The 23205-nt window shown below is 37.3% G+C and overlaps 1 protein-coding gene across 7 annotated transcripts in view; it reads right to left on the reverse strand.

Annotated features, from left to right (window-relative positions):
* MRTFB (myocardin related transcription factor B) overlaps nucleotides 1-23205 on the reverse strand; it is a 213264-nt gene that overhangs the window by 118465 nt on the left and 71594 nt on the right. For 5 of the 7 annotated variants that reach the window (XM_027527414.1, XM_027527410.1, XM_027527411.1 and 2 more), the window contains 2 exons: nucleotides 13862-14078; nucleotides 7346-7408 (listed from right to left, as the gene is read on the reverse strand). In XM_027527414.1, coding sequence (XP_027383215.1) covers nucleotides 7346-7408; nucleotides 13862-14015 — 217 coding nt within the window. In that variant the 5' untranslated portion in view covers nucleotides 14016-14078. The remainder of the gene's footprint in view (nucleotides 1-7345; nucleotides 7409-13861; nucleotides 14079-23205) is intronic. The other 2 variants (XM_027527416.1, XM_027527415.1) reach the window with 1 other exon arrangement.

Below are 23205 nucleotides of genomic sequence, written 5' to 3' on the forward strand. Positions count from 1 at the left end.
ATTGTCAACAAAGGATGAGGGTCTATGATGTGTTGTGAAGATTCAACATGAAGTTTGGCTAGCTCTAAGTAGAATCTCACTCATGTTTACATAACCATGAGCTATCAAATCACTTTGATATTACCCATTAAACAGCATACTGCCAAGCTGAATCAAATTAGAATACTGAGGCAAAAAGAGTTTTTCTAAATTTCAATATTTTAAGGAGAAAATAATATGTAATCATTTCTTTATTAACAAAGAATGAATTCTGCCATCAATGAAAACTTTTTTCCTTGAGGTGCCCAAATTTTAATGATTCTTTATTTTTTTAAATTGAGGTATAGTTCATTTACACTATTATAGTAGTTTTCAGGTGTATAACACAGTGATCCAAAATTTTTCCAGATGATACTCCATTTATAGTTTTCATAAAATATTGGCTATAGTCCCTGTGCTATACAATATATCCTTATAGCTTATTTAGTTTACAAGTAGTACGTATCTCTTTCTCTCCTACCCCTATCTTGCCCCTCCTCACTGGTAACCACTAGCTTATTCTCTGTATCTATGAGCCTGTTTCTTTTCTGTTATATTTACTAGTTTTATTTTTTAGATTCCACATATAAGTGATAACATAAAGTCTTTGTCTTTCTCGGTCTTATTTTGTTAAGCACAATACCCTCCAGATCCATCCATGTTTGTGAAAATGCAAATTTTCATTCTCTTTTGTGGCCAAGTAGTATTTCACTACATATAATCACATCTTCTATATCCATTCATCTGTTGATGGACACTTACATAGGTTCTATATCTTTGCTATTGTAAATAATGCTGCTATGAACACTGGTGTTCAGGTAAAAAGGTGATTTCTTGAACCAAATGAATAACTGTGTCACTGGCTCCTTGTTATCTAAGAAGCTCTAACATATATCTTTACGATAACCTTGCTAACTGACCGTTCATGCCAAGAGCAGAAGCTGGAAAGCTACTTGTCATGAGAACCAACCGAAACTCACACTTAGTTTTTAACCAAAAATCTGGTTTCATTCATTCAGTGATCAAACAGCCAGGAGCACCCTGGTGTGTCCAATAAGGCTGGAATGTTTGGTGGGATCCGAAAATAAAATGACACTGCAGCTGCAGTCTAATCAGAAAGCCAGGTTACCTGTATCCAAAGAGGAAACATGCCTCACGGGAAAAGCACCGGCCTTGAGTTAAAATCCCAATTCCCAACTTCATCTTCAGCTATTATGGAATAACAGAACTACTCTTAACCTCTCACTGTAAGAAACTAGGTAGCCCGACTGGACAAAATACATGAAACGACTGCTCTCCTACATGGAGCACGCAACTTAGGACTGTGGCCCCCAGGAGTAGGGAAACAAAGGAGATGGGCCTTACAGTTACCCTAGCTTTCTGTTTGGAGGCAATCTCTAGACTGAAACTCAAACACACTTGCTGAACTGAGACAGAGATGAGAGCTTTTGGAGGCTAAGGCAGCCAGAAGCTGCAGTGCAGAAAAGGAGGGACCTATGCTGAGGAGGTGGCAAGAATACACAGAAGAACTGTACAAAAAGGATCTTCAAGACCCAGATAATCATGATGGTGTGATCACTCACCTAGAGCCAAAGATTCTGGAATGTGAAGTAAGTGGGCCTTTGAAAGCATCACTATGAACAAAGCTAGTGGAGGCGATGGAATTCCAGTGGAGCTATTTCAAACCTTGAAAGATGATGCTGTGAAAGTGCTGCACTCAATATGCCAGCACATTTGGAAAACTCAGCAGTGGCCACAGGACTGGAAAAGGTCCGTTTTCATTCCAATCCCAAAGAAAGGCAATGCCAAAGAATGCTCAAACTATTATATAATTGCACTCATCTCACACGCTAGCAAAGTAATGCTCAAAATTCTCCAAGCCAGGCTTCAACAATACGTGATCCATGAACTTCCAGATGTTCAAGCTGGTTTTAGAAAAGGCAAAGGAACCAGAGATCAAACTGCCAACATCCGCTGGATCATCAAAAAAGCAAGAGAGTTCCAGAAAAACATCTATTTCTGCTTTATTGATTATGCCAAAGCCTTTGACTGTGTGGATCACAATCAACTGTGGAAAATTCTGAAGGAGATGGGAATACCAGACCACCTGACCTGCCTCTTGAGAAACCTATATACAGGTGAGGAAGCAACAGTTAGAACTGGACATGGAACAACAGACTGGTTCCAAATAGGAAAAGGAGTACGTCAAGGCTGCATGTTGTCACCCTGCTTATTTAACTTATATGCAGAGTACGTCATGAGAAACGCTGGGCTGGAAGAAGCACAAGCTGGAATCAAGATTGCTGGGAGAAATATCAATAACCTCAGATATGCAGATGACACCACCCGTATGGCAGGAAGTCAAGAGGAACTAAAAAGCCTCTTGATGAAAGTGAAAGAGGAGAGTGAAAAAGTTGGCTTAAAGCTCAACATTCAGAAAATGAAGATCATAGCATCTGGTCCCATCACTCCAAGGCAAATAGATGGGGAAACAGTGGAAACAGTGTCAGACTTTATTTTTTGAGGCTCCAAAATCACTGCAGATGCTGATTGCAGCCATGAAATTAAAAGACGCTTACTCCTTGGAAGGAAAGTTATGACTAACCTACACAGCATATTGAAAAGCAGAGACATTACTTTGCCAACAAAGGTCTGTCTATTCAAGGCTATGGTTTTTCCAGTGGTTATGTATGGATGTGAGAGTTGGACTGTGAAGAAAGCTGAGCGCCGAAGAATTGATGCTTTTGAACTGTGGTGGTGGAGAAGACTCTTGAGAGTCCCTTGGACTGCAAGGAGATCCAACCAGCATATTCACTGGAAGGACTGACGTTGAAGTTGAAACTCCAATACTTTGGCCAACTGATGCAAAGAGCTGACTCATTTGAAAAGACCCTAATCCTGGGAAAGATTGAGGGAGGAGGAGAAGGGGATGGCAGAGGATGAGATGGTTGGGTGGCATCACCAACTCAATGGACATGAGTTTGGGTAAACTCTGGGAGTTGATAATGCACAGGGAGGCCTGGCATGCTGCAGTCCATGGGGCTGCAAAGAGTTGGACACAACTGAGTGACTGAACTGATCTCCAATAAAAAATTACAAGGCTACCTGCAAAGAGGCAAGAAAACACTTCTTGAACATGAGAAAAATGTATCAATAAAAACAAACCCAGAAATGACAGAAAAAAGGAACTATTTACACTGACAACCATGTGCAAATATTTAAAGCAAAAAGGGAATATAATGAAAACAGAAATGGACAATGCAAAAAGGAACCTCTAGAGATAAAAATATAATAGCTAAGATAAACATTTTACTGGATAGCATTAATAACATGTTAGACCTGCATTAGAAAAGATCAGTAAACTCAGGGGAATAAAGAAGCACAACTAATAAGATGATGTAAAAATAATAATGAAATGAAATACTAAAAAAAAAAAAATAATAACTTAAAACAAACAGGCAAGAAGAGAGGAATAAAGAACAGAATGGACAAACATTCAGTTCAGTTCAGTTCAGTTCTACATACGACAAAATGATAGATTCAAACTCAATTGCGGTAGGTAGCCTCTAAGACAATCCTCAATGATCCCAACCTTTTGATATTTATGGTCTTAAATAATCCTCTCCCCTTGAGCAATCTGCTTCTAATCAATAGAATACTGGAGTGGATAGCCTTTCCCTTCTCCAGGGGATCTTCCCAACCCAGGGATCGAACCTAGGTCTCCCGCATTGCAGCAGATTCTTTACCAGGTGAGCCACAAGGGAAGCCCAAGAATACTGGAGTGGGTAGCCTATCCCTTTTCCAGCGGATCTTCAAGATCTGGGAATCGAACTGGGGTCTCCTGCATTGCAGGCGGATTCTTTACCAACTGAGCTATCAGGGAAGCCCACCAATATACCAGGACAATGTTAAGGAAATGTTGCAAAAAATTATCATTTTTGTCTTGCTAGCATTATTCTTACTGACTTTGATAAAATAAGCTGCCATGCTGGAGAGGCCCATGTGGCAAGAACTGAGGGTGGCCTCCAGCCAACAGCCAGCAAGGAACGGAGGCACTTAGTCCAACAGCCCTCAAGGTACTGAATCTTGCCAAGAACAACTTAACTAAGGTTAGAAGTGGATCATTCCCCAGTTGAACCTTCAGATGAACCAGAGCCTTGCCTGAAACCTGACTACAGGCTTGTGAAGCAGAGGTACCAAGTTACGCTGTGCCTGAATTCCTGATCCACAGAAACTGTTCAGATCATAAATGTGTCCTGTGTGAAGCTGTTAAGGTATGAAGCAGTTTAAGGTCATATATCAATTTACTTCCTGTGTTTCATTTTTTTTTCCATTTTAAAGTTGTTTAAAACATTTTACAATCCTACAACAGACTCAGATATCATATCATAAGCAATTTTTGATTGTGCATTAAAGGATTAACTCACTGAAAAGAAACATGCACAGGAGGAAACCAATCACACAAAGTCCCCCAATAAACCCGATCCTTCATATGTGAAACGCTGTTCACCCCTGGAATTTCATACATGCCACTTAGACTTCAGACTGGGACAACCGTGAGGCTATAGCATTTAAGGTCAACTATAAACCAAATAAACCTAATTACCCATTTCCTTAAGTTGTCCAACCTTCAAATCTCTTGGGTTCTGCCCTTCTCATTTATGTTTACCACTATTTTTTAAAAGAAATGCCTCATAATGCACAATATATTAACAGAATTCAGATTAATTAAAAAACAATTTACAGATCTGTCCCCCCACTCTATGACCTTGAAGCATCATTTAAACAACTGCCATCAAACCAAGAACATTATACATCACTAGATCTGTTTCTGTTTTCACATATTTCAAAAGTCATTGTGAGACAAGTCACTATATACATATTTTTAATACATACATTCGTTTTTTAAAAGATCATTTCTGAAGTTAATGAATTTTGCTGTTAAATAATTGGGCTCATAAATGAAAGAATTTTAATTTAGAGATGTGATTATGACATAGATTTCCTGGAATCAAAACAAAAAAGAAAAAAATTTAAGAGACAACTCAGAGCAAGAACTCTCTTTAAACATAACAAATAACTGTTTTATTACTTCAAAATACCAAAAGTCTTCTGTACAGTACTTATCATATACCATCAGACGGCTTGAAAGAGTCTCGGCAATCATATCTACTGTCTTAATCTCTTCAGAACAACTACGTAAGAAGAAGAAAAATCTATAAATCAGTCTTTGATGACAGAGGGTTTGTTTAGGAGTTTACCAAATGGAATGACCCTACTGGAATTCCTTCAAGCGGCCTGTGAAAATGTCAGAACGGAGTCTGTTTTGGAGGTCACAGTCCCTAGAGAGCTCTGAGTTTTGGCCTGTTTGTCTTTTCACATGCTTTAATATTTGAAAGTCATTCCTTGCAGACACTGACTGATGCCCAGGGAATGCTAGGATTGTGGGAACTGGCAGTACCAACAAGGGAGACAAACTTCATGGGAAACGCGTGCCTACTACATTCGCCTGCTTAGCTCCCACAACATAAGTGCTCTTCAAATGTCATGTAGGTACACAGCGAAACATTCAAAAACTGCATGTCATTTTGACATTTTTAAAAAGAAATATGTATGCAAATGGGGGCCAAAATTACTGGGACTATTGCAAGAAACAGTAAGGTATCAAACACCATGGTGGAACCCTGAAAAACTATTTCCCAAGTATGAATTTATCAAAATATACACAATAATAATGAATAGTTATAAAGTGCTAATTATATGACCATGTTGTTCTAAATACTTGACTTATATGAACTTATTCAACCCCCACAGCAACCCCCATAAGGCAGGTACTATATGGTCCCCATTTTACAGAGGAGGAAACTGAGGCAAAAAGCAGACAATTAATTCATCTCAGTGATACACAGCTAGTAATGGTGAACCAGACGGGATGGCTCCAGAGTTGGTGCCCTGACCTACTGTGCATGCTTCGCTGCTTATTTCACGGTATTTTACTTTAACATCAAGCATGCAATGCTGGGTGCCTATGGCGTGTACTCAGTACTTACACTGTGTCATGTACATGGAGTTATCATCAGTGCTTTACTTCATTCAAGCCTCCAGTAACCTGGGCTGCACACCTAACCTGACTCCTATTCACACATGACAGACACACGCTTGTGTGCCCTCAGACCAGACATCTAGTGCCACAGAGCAGGCTTATCTCTGCACTCGCTCTTTTAAATTAGGTTCTTCTTCCTCCCAGTTATCTGAGAGAATCATCTCTAAATTAATTTCTTTAGCTAAGGGAACTACTTTGAAAGATCTATGAGTCTAACAATTTTATGAGAATTTCCTACTGAACTGCCAACACTGTACCGAAGCCTAAGATCTAAGAATTATTTATGGTAAGAGACACAATGTTCATTCAATCAATATTTTCTAATAATAAAAAGTAAACCCATTTCTACTCTTGAAATACAAATTTCTTTTAATATTTTGGGAAAGCTGAGCATTCTGATATGGCAAACTTTTCTCTTATATAGTATATGACGGCTGCTCTAATCGATACACTTCTAAACTGCTGTGTCAGGAACAAGGATTGTCAAAGAACGTCTCCTATTTTGTAGCTATAAATCTCAATTCTGCAGAGTACTGACAAATTCTAACATTTGTCAGTTTTTAAACTTAACTTATAAGAACCAAAGGCAAAAGGCTGTGATCAGACTTTACTAAACACAGAGGTCATACATCAAAAATTTAAGTTAATCAAATAGATACCCAACGATTAGCATTTTCTTAATAAAAACAACAACATAAGCAACCAGAAAAGGACATGAATGATTCAGGCTTAATATAAAGTTAAAATATTGTCTTTTAATTGAGTCTGATCCTGTTATAAAAATGTTAACACATACCTGCCAACCCTTGAAAACCATGAATAGAATGACACTGCATATTCCACATTAGATGTAATCTTTTTAGGATAACACAAATTGAGGCAATTTCTCTTTCCCTTTAAACATGGGGGGAGGGGAGTCTGACTAACTGAATGAGCTGGCATGTATGTTTAATAATACATCTATGAGGAACATATTAAAAACAGTGACATCACTAATTCATATCTATGGAAAATTTCATTGGTTAACTGAGATGGAAGTTATCTTCCATTCTTTCTGTTTCTGCTGCCCAATGAACAGCACAAGGCGAAAGTGATAGATGAGATATAAGAACACATGATGTAACGAGGAAGGGCAGCCAGAGAAAGACACATGGGCTGAAAGCTACCATATGAATATTACAATTACAACGGGCATAACCGCAACACAGAGAGCTCGAGACTTACCCATGCTCACAGACTGAGTCAGCAGAGGAGACTGGAGTCCTGACTCCCAAAAGACTATACTTCCTGTTAATAATAGTGAGGGCAGCAGGTGAGGGTAGCCAGCAGTATGGATTAATTTAAAGGAGTTAGATAAACACTGGATAGGATATTTGCTAATTAGTCTGGGTGATTATTAACTATAAATCAAAGAGAAAATTACAGCTCATTTGCTACTCCAACATATTTGTCCTTTTGCTTTCTTTCACAATAATACTTCTTTACTGATGCCTTAAAATAAAATATAATAACAAAGAAAAAAATCATAGGTCACTTTTTTCTAGTATACTCTGTATATTTATTGGGTTATGGTAGAGAGCAGGCATCCCTTATCTACCCCTTCTCTACCTTTGTAGCTAGAGGAGGTCCTATGGTTGGATTAGGGTCAGACCTAAGTGAGAAGAGCCCTGACTTAATTTCAACAAAGTCTCTCAGCCCAGCAAAAGGTCTGATTATAAACTATTCAATTCCAAGTAGCCTTGAAAGGCCTAAGTAGATAGGGAATTATAACTGAGTAACATTTATTAACTAATCATTCATATTACATATGTTCTTTTTAAAAATTGCATTCTGAGGGACAGGAGAGAGACTGTTTCTTAATAAATTGATTTCAGTTTATTCACTGCTCCAGTGACTAATATACATCATATGGTGGACTCTAGTTTTACAAAAATTACCAAACCTATATAATAAAAAATGTACTTATATGACTCTAGAAAAGTCTTATAAAAATCTTACATAAATGTGGTTTAAGATAATGAAGTCTCATACTGGATTAAACTGCTAATTACTATTATGTTCCAAAGCTTACTTATAATAAATGTTAACTGTTGACATTTCAAAGGAATTTCTGCAAGAGGACACAATTTTTAAGACTGGAAGAATAACTCAAAATGAGGCTTCAAGAGCACTGTAACTGGGGCCTGTGGTTTTGTTGATGTGTTTCTGAAACTGTAGTAAGCCTCACCCATCCCCTCGGTGATAATGATAACTAAAGCACTCCTAAGTTAGTGTTCTGACACTGCCGGCTACAAAGGGAGGCCGTGAGTTCACGTCCAGCCTCCACCCTCCCTCCACATATGCTTTGTCTGGGTGTGTCCAGCAATGCACTGAAGCAAACCAAACTCTCAGTAACAGCAAAACTATCCAAATAAGAAGTCCACAGTAGAAAAAGGAAGGTGGACAGGGTTACAGGTGCTTATTTATACTGTAAAACAAAACATGCTATTTAATAGGAGACCATAAAGACCATTGTGGAAGAGACGACCTCACCCTTAAGCTACTTACATGGCTTCCTTTTCATTTTGAAGGCTCCAAGAAATTGTCACAAACAAAAAGAATGAGAGCTGCCACAATTAATCAAGAATTTCATTTGCAGCTGCCCAGAAGTTTGTAGCTAATTTTAAAACTTTTAATTGTGTTTAGTTTAATTCCTAAAGACTAATTTTAAAAATATAATAAAAACTAAGGAAAATTACAGTTACAGAGTACATATTTCTCTTAGTCCAAGTACTCCTCAGTAACTCTTGAGAGTCAGAAAAGAAATCTACTATCTAAATGTATCAGAATGTTTATCAATATCCTTGAGAATTATTTCAAATATTGAAGAACCTAAATATGTTAATTATAAAGTCAATGACAAAACAATTTTACATAAAATTATTCATTTCTATTACCTCTAGTTATAGAAAGGGAAAGCAAGAATCCCACAGTTTCACATCTTGGCTATTCAGCATCCAATTATTTCATTCCCAGTTGTGACACTATGAGAATTTCATGTCTCGCTGTTTGCTCCAGAGAAAAATAGAACTATCTTCTCTTTCACCAACCTTTACTAGTCCATATCAGCTGGTGCATATTCTACAAAACAGGGTTTTACACAAGACAAATCCTGAGCACCTTTGTGCTCTTCCAAACACCTAGACTGACAGTAAAGTCTAAAGGTTAATGAGGTGTGGGGAATTGTTTTCAAAGTAAAACCCATAGAAAAGATCAGCTGTGAACATACACAGCTTACTTTCTATGGTACAAGGCGCACAATTTCCTTTGCTGGGCTCCATGCCAAGTTCAGACTGTTTGCCTCTGTATTATACACCTCTATTGGATCCAATGTAAAGAGCCACCTTGAATTCCCTGCATGTAAGAAACTTTGGAATAAATTATTTTCTCTCTAATAAGTGGTCATCTGGAACAGAACAAGTGAAGTCTAAAACTGTTCAGTGTGACCTATTTAACAGATGGAAAATCTTTAAAAAGTTTTCAAGATGGGCCCACAAGCTCAAAGACCTAATAAGTGCAGTAACCAATGATACCAAAGTTTAAAGAAAGAATAACAAATAAGTCACTCTTCTCTATGAAGGCCTAAAACACAGTGACTACTCAGTAGTACATACAGTTTCAAAAAGCCCGCTAATACGGAAAGGGAAAGGTGGCAGATACCCATTTTCCTAGTACGTGACATGGACAGCTGGCCTGTGGGATGTCTACAGTCATGTTAACATGATGAGATCTTCAGAGACGTGCAAAGAAGTACCAAAATCAGGAACTCTTTATGAGGGGGGAATCTATGTCAACTTACTGGTTTACTCTGTGATAATGCTGGTAGTGAGCTAAAAGCTTAAGTTCACCAACCAGCACACTTATCAGTCTTAAATGACCTCATGAATGAAAAGCTTCTTCCTCATGGTCTCATCTAAGCGTGGGCACAGAAAAAGAGCTGTAGCTCTTTCAGGCATGTTGTTTCCATCTATTCTGCCCTTCCCTGCTTTTATAAGTGAAATTCACCTTAGAGCACCTAAGGCTTTCTTTTATAAACAATAAAAGAACTAACTTTCCCTTTGACTGAAATCCCTCTTTTTCTCAGTGTTAACCATCTAAAGGAATGTTGACACGGAAACGTGAAAATGGATCTATTATGTATATATTATGTCAAAACAAAGCTCAGTTTTCCTGTGTATGCAGACTCTGAGAGACAGTAAAAGACAGGGGAGTCTGGCATGCTGCAGTCCATGGGGTCGCAAGAAGATGGACATGACTTAGCAACTGAACAACATGCATTCTTTTAGAAAGGTACGTTATTTAGTAAAAGTATATCTACCTTCCTTTATGGAAGACTGTCCTGTTGGGAAGAGTTAATTGCCTAAACGGTACACTTACTGCTGAAATGCCATTACCTTGAGAAATATTTTGCCCACATTCAAGGGTAAAGGAAAGCCCTAGCTTACCTTTACTAAACATCTTTCATATTTACCCCAGCAGTGGGAATATTCTGTCACTCCACCACCACTGCCAATGTAAGTTTTAATCAAAAATAAGGGAAGACCCTAGACTCATTACTGTACTTAAGTATCAACTTCATTTTCCTTATAAAGTTTATTTACAAACTATTTAGTGATACAATCTGTCTACATACCACCAACCCCAAATTGAAATATCTTCATTTCCTCTCCAAAAGAAAGTAATTCTAACAAGCAAAATTCAAAAGCTTAGCAAACAACAATAAAACATAATCACACACACAAAAAATCTATATTTGATTATTTCAAAATATCTAAACGTACTGTGCTATGTATGCTAAAGTCGCTTGAGTCGTTTCCGACTCTTTGCAACCCTATGGACTGTAGCCTGCCAGGCTCCTCTGTCCATGGGATTCTCTAGGCAAAAATACTGGAGTGGGTTGCCATGCCCTCCTCCAGGGGATCTTCCCAACCCAGGGATCGAAGCCGCATCTCTTATGTCTCCTGCATTGGCAGGCGGGTTCTTTACCACTAGCGCCACCTGGGAAGCCCAATATAGTACTTTCTATTAATTAATTTTGAGGCTAACATCTACATTTTGTACACGGTATGATTTAAAGACAGCATTAAGAAGACCTAAAAAGATGAATAAACATTAAAAAATCACCAAGGTAAGAATGTTACAGTTTTTCTACCTATAGATTGTTTGATGTTGTTCTACTCTCTTCATATTCCCATATCCAAAAACCTGTATTTTTGACAGCTGTACAACAATTCATTTATGTCTTGGAAGGTATATGCAAATTAGGCTAACATTTCATAAGCTTGAAATTAGAGTATAATATGCCTGAATATAAGGTAAGATTTTTAACTTTCTGAAGGAGACTGTCTATATTTGAGTCCTTACACAGTGTATAATGAGATGCTCTTTCATTTACTTAATCTTGAACAAAAAAGTACTTGACAAAAACACGTTAGCTTAAAAATCAACTTCCCTAGAAGCTGGTTTTAGTCTGTTTATAGAAATGTTTTAATAGAATCAGGAAAAAAAAAGGAAGAAAAGAACCAACACATTATTTCCAGATAACCTTAAAATGAAGTGTTGGCTGTTGTTACAAAGAAAGATTTTCAGACACTGCTTTTAAAAAGGTAGTCAAATACCATTCTCTCAGAAAGGACACAAGTAAGAGCAATTAATTCTGGAGAAGTAACTGCGTAGCTGAGGGGCAAGACTGGGAGGGTAACTGACTTTTCACTGTGTAGTCACTGGTATCCCCTACATTTTAAACCAGTTACATGTATTACCCACTCAGAAAAAAAAAAAAAGAAAAGATGATTAAATTCTATAACAGAAATTACAGCCTCATAAAATGTTATGACCAATTGCAAATCAAACATGAGTGATTACAAACACAACACTGTAGGACACATGAAAAACAGCCCCACTGTTCTGGGAATGGTACTTGCGGTTTAGACATAAAACCTTCAGTGTCAGATCGTGCATGTATCTAAAAACCGGTGTAACTCAAACAAGAGAGACACAAATGAAGATACACCCTGGATTTCAGTGCTGCACGAATGATGCAGGGGGGTTCCTACTGATGATAAAAACACCACACAGACACACAGAGTTTAGGCAAGATGATTTTATGAAATATGAGTGTGGACAAAACAAATCCTCTATATTATTGCACTGCTTCAAAATATGTGGTGTTAATTATATACATGTAACTAAATTAACAAATTCAAATTTTTACCATTTCATCTCCCTCACTCTAAAACTTTATAAGGGGAAAACCAGCTCATATCTGGGGCTTACCTTATGTTCAGGCATAAATATTCAAGAGAACACTCTTGCAAGGGAATGCAGCAAGCTGTATCAAGTAAAATTCCCACAAAGCAAAAACTTTCCCCTTACACCTCCCTCCTCTGCTACATATGACTATTTTCTTGAGCAACTGTATATTATTGAAATTTTATACAAGTTCAATTCATTTTGGTTTTTTTTTTGAGGGAAATAATTTGAATATGATACTGGTCTAAGTATACTGTGTAAATGTGGTCAATTTATCATGTTTCAGTAAATGTGGTTATATTCTACCCTACTGTCTAAGACAAAGCTAGGCTCCCAAATGATTGAAGGTTCTAAAGCCATTACCACCTAACCATAGCCTCCAGACGGCTTTGACAGGCCTGAGCAAGATGCTGCTTTATACCAAGTGCACAGACAAGGGTTGTGCCCAATACCCATCAGATATCTTGTTAGAAGGGAGAATAAGGACACCCCACCCAAAACCAGGTACTGAAGAGCTGAGAATAGCAGTGTCTTAAACCCATTTTCCTGAATAAGATAAGGCAATTATTTGAAAAGGATCAGGAAACACTTAGAACCCAGAAAGATATAACAAGATACATAAGGAAGTGCTCCACAGGGCAAGTTTTATTTCTTCTGGCTTTTAATTAAAATACACATTTGAGAATGGAAGATTCATGAGAACTATGGAAGTGTGGCAAATCCAGTTGAAATTCTTAATTCTGCCCTTTGATATATATGCTTAGTGAGTTTGTAAATTTTAACACTTTGTTAGTTTTTATGTTTTAAGTATTATAAAATAGATGTATCTCATCTATCTCTATTCATTTTTGTTAAAAACTGACAGTATTGTGCCTTCTGGAGACTCCAGAAAGTCTCTGATTAATCAAGAGAATTTTCTGAACAGGTAACAAAGAACAGAAACTATTCATTTTGTATACAAGTATGAGCCAGCTGAAGACTGAGAATATGGCCATATCCTATCCTCATTAATATAAAAAATACTCAAGAAATTCTTGTTTTCTTAGTGATCACTGAGAGCACAAATGCTGGCAATTCTACAGTTAAGGTGCAGCACACTGAAGACAGGGAACATGGCAGGACAATCTAGTCCAGTCTGGTCTATTCTCCCTGGAGTCAGCACAGAAAGCTGCTTTCCAATGCTATGCTAGCCTGAGACCTTCTGCTTGTGCTAAAGTGGTTGAACCTAAAGCTTATTTCCAAAGATAATGTTACTACCAGAGATGCTGGGGAAATGATTAAAGAATTGAATGGCACGTGAAACCCTGGCTGCTACTCAAAACCAGCCGGCACCCCTCTGAGCTTCTCTCCTCAGGAACAGGCTGCCCAGTGGAACTGACCAACAAATTACTACCAGACGGATACACTGGCTCACAAAAAGGCAAGCTCCGAAGCACACGCTGAACTCACCATTCTTCCTTTCGTTAAGAGGAGGCAGGTGCTGACTGGACTGCAAGGAGAGTTCCTGGAATTCGTGGGCAACGGCTTCACTTTGAGGACTTGGAGCGAGATGGGCTAAAGGTCCCAGCTCATCCTCGGTGTCCAGTGCCCCTGTGTGATCCATTGTGTCCCGGCCACCGGCAGCAGCGGGTATGAGACGCCTCTTAAACGTGGTCTGCTGGAGAGACTGACAAAATAAAGAACGTGTGAATAGATGGTACATTTCTTTTTCTGATTTGCACAGAAGTATTAAAATGGGAACCCTGAGTTCTCGTCGTTTCATTGTTGTGTGGCAACTGCCATTCATTTACCCTCTTTGGATTCAGGTTCCTTGTCCAACATACAGGAATAATATACCTCCCATTTAAAAACATGTTTACCTAGGTAAATATATACTGACAGGTATTTTGTATACTTTTATCTATGCATCAACGGAGTTAATACTTAAGTCCACATTCCCAGCAACCAGCAATATTTCAGATAAAAGACTCCTCCATCAGCCTACGTCTCAGAGTGAGAACAGAGAACACAACTCTCAGCCAACCCACAATAGACATACAGTTCACATCAAAGAGACAAACTAAGTCAGTGAGATTTGGGATTATTTACTATCACAGCATAACCTGGCTCATTCTGACTAATACAGAAACTGGGTAACAGAAGTACTGAAGCCACAATTAAAACCCTAAATATGTGACACTGGCTTAGGGGCTGGGCAGCAGGCAAAAAGAAAACTGTATAGAAAGCTGAAAGCTAAAAGGATGATGGTCCGTATCAAGTGATGGCAAAGCATCTGACAGGCTGCTGCTTAGCAGCATCCTGTATCAGTGTGTTCATCCACTCTCCTACTGATGGACATCTGAGTTAATTCCAGTTTTTGACTCTTACAAATTAAGATGCTATCAATGTTCTTATATGTATAGATGCTTTCACTTCTTTTGGATAAATAGCAGTGAAACGGCTAGATTGTATGGCAGCTGCATGTATAAATTTTAAAGAAACTGTTTTTCAAAATAGCTGTGCCACTGTGCATTCCTACCAGCAGTGAGGAGAATTCTAGTTGGTCTACATCCTTGCCAACACTTGATTATGGCCAGTTTTAAAAACTTTAGTTTTTTAATTGGTGTGTAGTGGTATCTTGTTTTAATTTGCATTTCCCTAATGATGTTGAGCATATTTCAATGTGCTTATTTGGCATCTGTATATCTTCTTGAGGTAAGTATCTGAACAAATCTTCAGTTAATTTTAAATAGGTGGTTTTATTTTCTTATTATTGTTTCAAGAACTCTTTACATATTCTGGACAAAAGTTCTTTATCAGACATGTGACTTGTAAACATAGGCATACTTTGTTTTATTGTGCTTTGCTTTATTCCACTTTGCAGATACTACATTTAAAAACAAAAAAACAAATCTTGAAAGTTTATGACAACCCTGCATCAGGCAAGTCTACTGGCGCCATTTTTCCAACAACATTTGCTCACTTTGTGGTGCTGGGTAATTCTTGAAACATTTCAAACTTTTTTATCATTAAATTTGTTATGGTGATCTGTGGTCAGTGATCTTCAATATTACTGTTGAAACTATTCTGGGGTGCCACATAAGATGGCCACCTTCACTGATAAATGTTATACATTCTGATGGCTTTAGCAATGGCCATTACCCGGTCTCTTTCTCTCTCTGTCTGGTTTATCATAGCTTTCCTTTCAAGGAGTAAGAGTTTCATGGCTGCAGTCACCATCCTCAGTGATGCTGGAACCCAAGAAAATAAAATCTGTCACTGTTTCCACTTTTCACCTTCTATTTGCCATGAAGTGATGGGACTAGATGCCATGATCTTAGTTTTTTGAATGCTGAATTTTAAGTCAGTTTTTCACTCTCCTCTTTCACCTTCATCAAGAGGCTCTTCACTTTCTGCCATTAGAGTGGTGTCATCTGTATATCTGAGGTTATTGATATTTCTCCCAGCAGTCTTGATTGCCGCTTGTGATTCACCCAGCCTGGTATTTTGCATTGATGTACTCTGTACTGAAGTTCAAAAAGCAGGATGACAATATTCAGCCTTGACATACTCCTTTTCCAATTTCGAACCAGTCTGTTGCTCCATGTAGGGTTCTAACTGTTCCCTCTTGACCTGCATACAGGTTTCTCAGGAGCAGGTCTTTTTTTAGAATTCCTTTGCTTTTTCTACAGGAAAATCCAACGAATGTTGGCAATTTGATCTCTGATTCCTCTGCCTTTTCTAACTTCAGTTTGTACATCTGGAAGTTTTTGGTTCACATACTGCTGGAGCCTAGCTTGAAGGATTTTAAGCATTACCTTGCTAGCAAGTGAAATGAGCACAACTCTACGGCAGTTTCAACAGTCTTTGGCATTGCTCTTCTTTTGGATTGGAATGAAAACTGACCTTTTCCAGTCCTGTGGAAAATACTTATTACTAAAATATGCTACTAGCAATTGCCGTCTGTTCTTCCCCAGCAGTATACTGGACACCTTCCAACGTGTGAAGACCATCTTCTGATATTATCTTTTTGTCTTTTCATACTGTTCATGGGGTTCTCCAAGCAAGAACACTGGAGTGGGTTGCCACTTCCTCCTACAGTGGACGCTTTGCCAGAACTCTTCATTGTGACTCATCCATCTTGGGTGGCCCTGAATGGCATGGCTCAGAGTTTCACTGAGTTATGCAAGCCCCTTCGCCACAACAAGGCTGTGATCTATGAAGGTGTCCTTGAAAGGAAAGCTATGACCAAACCTAGACCTTGTATTAAAAAGCAGAGATATTGCTTTGCTGGCAAAGATCCGTATAGTCAAAGTTATGGTTTTTCCAGTAGTCATATACAGATGTGACAGCTGGATTATAAAGAATGCTGAACACTGAAGAATTGATCCTTTCGAACTGTGGTGTTGGAGAACACTCTTGAGAGTCCATTAGACAGCAAGGACATCAAACCAGTCAATCTTAAAGGAAATCAATCCTGAATATTCATTGGAAGGACTGATGATGAAGCTCCAATACTTTGGCCACCTGATGTGAAGAGCTGACTCACTGGAAAAGACCCTGATGCTGGGAAAGATTGAGGGCAGGAAGAGAAGGGGACGACAGAGGATGAGATGTTGGATGGCATCACTGACTCAATGGACATGAGTCTGAGCAAACTCCAGGAAACAGTAAAAGACAAGGAAGGCTGGTGTACTGAAGTCTGTGGGGTGGCAGAGTCAGACGTGACTTAGAGACTGAACAACAACAACATTTTTAATGAAGATATATCAATTGTCTTTTCACTCATAATGCTCTTGCACATGTAGTGGACTATGGTATGGTGTAAACCTTTATATACACTGGGAAACCCAAATTTGTATGACTTGCTGTTCGCGGTATTTGCTTTACCGCAGTGGTCTGGAACTAAACCTGCAGTGTGGTTGAGGTATGCCTGTACTCTCCCCTGGTCTATGGCTTATCTTTGTGTGTTCTTAACAGTGCTTGGTAGAGAACAGATGTTTTTTAACTTTATGAAGCCAAATTTATCAATTTTTTCTTTTATGTATCACATAAAAATCTTTGATTAACCCAAGATCACAAAGATGATCTCCTATGTTTTCTTCTAGATGTTTTATAGTTTAATAGTTTACATTTAAGTCCATGATCCACTTTGAGTTAACTTTTATATCTGCTACAATATATGAATTATAACTTTTTGTTTCTGGCATAGGTATCTTTTTGTTCCAGCGCCATTTGTTGAAAAGGTTATCTTTTCTCCATTGAACTGTCTCTGCACCTTTGTTGCAAGCCAATTGACCGTGGACATGCAGATCCACCTCTTTACACACTGTATATTAAAAGAGTTTCCAAAAAGGAGAGACCCATAGAGGAGGAGGTTCTAAATTCTGTGTATTAACTGCCCACTTCTCTGGCTGACGCCTAAATTATGCACATGCAGGACAAACTCCTAACTCCTTTTATTAAAGCAAAAAGGAAAGAGCTGAGATTTTACCTGCTGCTCACCACTGGAAAGATAAGAGTTTGCAAAAGTGAGTTTAGCAAAGTTAATGGCCTGCTAAAATAAAATAAGGCTCTAAGAGGGAACCTTATTCTAGAGAATCCAGAGTCTCCACAACTGTCCACCCAGAATTCCATACCCAACAAAAATACCCTTTAATAATGAAGGCAAAATCGTCACCAGGAGACACACACTACAAGAAATGCTAAAAGAATTTCTTCAGGCTGAAGGGAAGTAACACCACATAGAAACTTGGATCTTAGGAACGAAAAGCATCAGAGGTGGTAAACATGTAGATAAATATACTAGTTTTTTCCTCTTGATTTCCTTAATATTAGCTTTCTAAGTAAAAATTATAACACTGTGTTATTGGGTTTATAATGTATGTAGATGTAACATATATGACAATTATAGTATAAAAGATGGGGGAGGGATAATCACATTACAACATTTTTATATTTCTATATACATTATAAGGAAGTTGTATGATTTTAATTTGAAACAGACTGAGAAGTTAAGGTTGTATATTATAATTTCTGGAAAAACATTTAAAAATAAAAAACCCAGTTTTAGCCAATAGGAATATTTAAAAAGGAATTCTATATAATACTCACTTAATTTAAGAAAGAACAGAAAAATAAGAAAGAGATGGGACAAACAAAAGCAAACAGTAAAACAGGAGACCTAAATTCAACTTTATCAATAATGATATTAAATGTAAATGAACTAATAAATACAATGATTAAGAGGAAGATTGACACAATGGATTTTTCAAAGTCTAAAAATGTAGAAATGTCACTTTTAAATATGAAAACATAAATACGGTGGAAGTATATAGATAGAAAAAGACAGGTCATACAACAAAATGCCCAGAAAGGCTGGAATAACTACATTCACATCAATTAAAGCCAATCTCAAAAGGACGTGTTAGGGGATTCAGGAAAACACATCTACACCCATGGATGATTCATGCAAATGTATGGCAAAATCCACTACAATACTGTAAAGTAATTAGCCTCCAATTAAAATAAATAAATTAAAAAATACATAAAGAAAGTTTTTAAAAAAGGATGTGTTAGGTAGGTGAATTTGCATATAAAATGACTTATTTTGCTATGGAATAATAAAATGACTCAGATTTTTTCCAAATTATGAACTTTCATTCCAAATTATTTATTCATATAATAAGATCTGTTAATAGCAAATTAATTCTAAGACACAAGTACCATAATGCCCTTTTAATGGCAAGATGTACAAACTCTGAACATCAGCACTAATGATTTGGAAAATTCTTTAAACATAAAGTTTTAAAATATTTTCATGCACTATTATCTGTTCCTCATATTAAACTTTTTTTTTCAAACTTATTATATCTTGACATTATGCTCACCTTAAACTCCCACACATTCCTCCAAATTAAGAAAATTATAAGTTAAGAAAATCTTAACAAAATGTAGCAAAAGAAAGTGTTCAAAATTTTTAACTTAATATTCATGAACATTTTTGATGGATTACATATTCTTTCTATTCTGAAATTCTACTACCAAATTTGCAGGATGTCATCTAGTATCTACTTAAATGCTTGATAATTTTCTGTTGAAATTGAAATCCAATATCATACATAAAGAAACATTCTCTGTCCAATAGTATCTAATTGAGATATGAAAGAAACGGCCTTAGAATGAATTCTTTCATTGGGTCATAATCTATTAATAGTTATGAAAGTAAAGCAATCATTCCACTTTAATAAGACAAACTGTGATAAAATATTAATTTGTCTAGAACTGACAGAATGAATGAGCATGGAGTTTCTATCTGACATATCCTAATACATAACTTTATTCCAAAATGAAACTAATTCAACATTTATCCAATACCAGGTCAAAGCACACAAAACACTAGCAAGATCAAGCTGGGATATGGCTTCTGCTCTCAAAAGCCAAACCTCTTCATTGTCAGATACTACACCAGAGACAGAATATAATACAGGAAAAAAACAAGAGGCATTACTCTCATTTGTTCATCTATTGATTCACTCAAATCTTTTTTTCTCAATGGAGTCAAAATAACACCAATAATGATCTTATTAATATAGTTTAAAGATGCTGGGCTAAGGTAGTTCCTCAATCAAATATGTTTTGAATCAAGCAAAGTCCAAAGTCAAGTATCTCTTCACTGTACCTTATTGCTCATAATGACTAATTCAAATGAAAGATTATAAGTAGTATATAATCACTGCTATATAAAAGAAATGCAAAATAATAAAGGGTTCAAAGAATATCAAACTTCAGAAGTTTAATATATAATCAGCCAAATGCAGACAGGTAGAATATCCAAATACACTCAACAACAGAAAAATGTTTTAGTGACAGCAAACTGCTGTCCCTGCCCTTTAAAGCCCCCAAATTACAAACGTTAGGGAAACACTGGCTAATAGATAGCAAACATAAATTTCTAAACTCAAATAAGATAAAACTTAGACCAAGAAGTTCAAAGACAAAGTTGACCAAAAAGTAATCTCTGCATTAGAAGAGTATTTACTATGAGGTCTTATGATCAAACAAATTGAAATTTTCGTATCAAATGACTTCTGAGAAACACAATTTTGAGTCACTGTACTGGTTAAGTTAGTGGTAGCAACCCTGGGTTATTTTATGCTATCAATTTTTCCTTCAAAGCTCCTGGTGGCAATTTGCTAAACATACAATGTTAAGAGCTCAAGATTTATCTACAAATATAAGAAAATATATATACAGCTGCTGTCAACTGTATATGTGAAGATGCTTTCTAAATATTATTCTGCTGTTTCTTATATTTACAAATATAAGAATATATATATACAGTTGCTATCAACTGTATACGTGAAGATGTTTTCTAAATATTATGCTGCTGTTTCTATACTGTTAAATTCCTTAACATTAAACATTAAATTCCTTAATGTTCTCAAGAATTTAGGATCAAGTCTGTTTACATTTTTGTGTAAGTAACACTCACCTTCCAGTTTTATAACTGAGGAAAAAAAGAATCACAAAAAAGAACATTTTATCCCATCTGTCCATGGTCACTTTTAGCAATTAGGATGAAACCAGAAAATCAGAGTTCTAAAAGCACATTTTTCAATACAAATATTACTTCACTACATATTGTTTTCATTAACTCTTACCATGAAAAGTATTTTGTTCCCTTATTTTTTCTAATTTAATTCCTGTTTTGATCACTTGAATGCATTTATATTTTCAGACTATACAAGTTTGCAGAATAACGGAACATTTTAGCTGAAAGGTATCTTAGAATCTGTCTAGTATAAGTGCTTTTCAATCTTCTTCACAATATGATAATCATTTGAGTAACTTAAAATTCCTAATAGGTAGGATAAAGGAGAGGATCTCTAGAGATTTTGATACAACTGCTCGAATAGAGTGATTCTAATGTGCAGCCAGTGCTGACAATCACTGATCTAGTGGAACTCCCTAATTTTAAAGACAGGATAAATCATTTGCCCAATGAGTGAGATGAGAGGTCAGAAGCAAATTATTATAGCATGTGTAAAAAACAATAGAATATAAGTAGGTACTAAGTGCTGTGGAAACCAAAAGAATTAAATGTCTAATTGTATTTGGGTAAGTCAGGAAAGTCTCCCAGGGTGAAGAGGACTTTGCAGACACAGAAGTTCTTTTCTCACTAGTAAGAGCGCAATGGCATGAATAGCTATCACCTAATACCAAAACGTCTGACAGGGCCAGTATAGAAAGAGCAAAACATGGAGAAGCAAAGACAAGGCTGTGCAAAGACAAGCGAGTTAAAGCACAACTGTCAAGAAACGTGGATTCTGAGAAACAGTGATATGATCAGATGTGTATTTTAGAAAGATCATTCTGGCACAAGTATGCTACTGATAAAAATCTCGCGGAATAACCAGTGTTGGCAAGGATGTAGAGATCCCTTGTTCACTGTCGGTGAGTGTGTAAACTGGTGCAGCCACTATGGAAGACAGCATGGAGGCTCCTGAGAAACTAAAAACAGAGCTACCATATGATCCAACAATTCCACTACTGGGTATGCATCTGAAGAAAATGAAAACACTTATTTGAAAAGATACATGTACACCAATGTTCACAGCGGCACTATTTACAGTAGCCAAGGTATGGAAGCAGCCTAGGGACCAATCAATAGACAAGTGGATAAAAATGCAGTATATGTATAGAATGGAGTATTACTCAGCCACAAAACAAAATGGAAAATGTCATTTGCAACAACATGGATGGACCTAGAGAGTATTACACTTGGTGAAGTAACTCAGACAAAGAAAGACAAAAATTGTATGTTACCACTTATGGATGGAATCTGAAAAATAAAACAAGTGAACACAAGAAAACTGAAACAGACTCACAGATACAGGTTAGGAGTGGGGGGAGGGGCAAGACAGGAGTCAGGGATTAAAAGATAAAAACTACTACTACTACAAGAAAATAAGCTACAAGGATATGTTGTACAGCACAGGGAATACTGCCAATATTGGATAATTACTATAAATGAAGTACGGGCTTCACTTGTAGGTCAGATGGCAAAGAATCTGCCAGCAGTGCAGGACTGGCCAGGGTTCGATCCCTGGGTGGGGAAGATCCCCTGGAGAAAGGAATGGCAACCCACTCCAGTATTCTTGCCTAGAGAGTTCTATGGATGGACCATGGGGTCGCAAAAAGTCAGACACGACTGAGCAACTAACACACATAAATGAAGTATAATCTATAAATATTGTGAATCACAATGTTTGTTGTACATCTAAAACTAATACTGTAAATCAATATTTACCTCAATAAAAAAGCAAATAAAATGATTACTGATTAGTTCAAGATGTTAAGAAAAAAAAAATCTCAGGCTGAAAGACTGATGGACTAGGTTAAGACAGTGGAAATAAAGAAAGGGGAATAAATTTTAAAAATACTTCAGAGACAAAATGTCAAGGCTTCATAACGAGCTCATACGAAAAGTAAGGGAGAATAAAGAATTGAGGGCGGCTGATTTGGAGAGCTGGAAAAGCTGGCAAGCAGGAATGAGTGTTCACCGTGAGAAACCGCAGGCCCCTCCGAGGGCACTTTGGAAAAAGGGTGTGGCTGAAGAAAGAGCTATTTGACTTGAAGTAAATCCGTTAACCAGTGATCCACCTCGTGGCTTCCCTGGTGGCTGCGCTGGTAAAATGTCTGCCTACAACGTGGGAGACCTGGGTTCAATCCCTGGGTCGGGAAGATCCCCTGGAGAAGGAAGTGGCAACCCACTCCATTACTCTTGCTTGGAAAATCCCAGGGACAGAGGA

Source organism: Bos indicus x Bos taurus, chromosome 25 (genome assembly GCF_003369695.1).
Source record: "Bos indicus x Bos taurus breed Angus x Brahman F1 hybrid chromosome 25, Bos_hybrid_MaternalHap_v2.0, whole genome shotgun sequence".
NCBI lineage: Eukaryota > Metazoa > Chordata > Mammalia > Artiodactyla > Bovidae > Bos > Bos indicus x Bos taurus.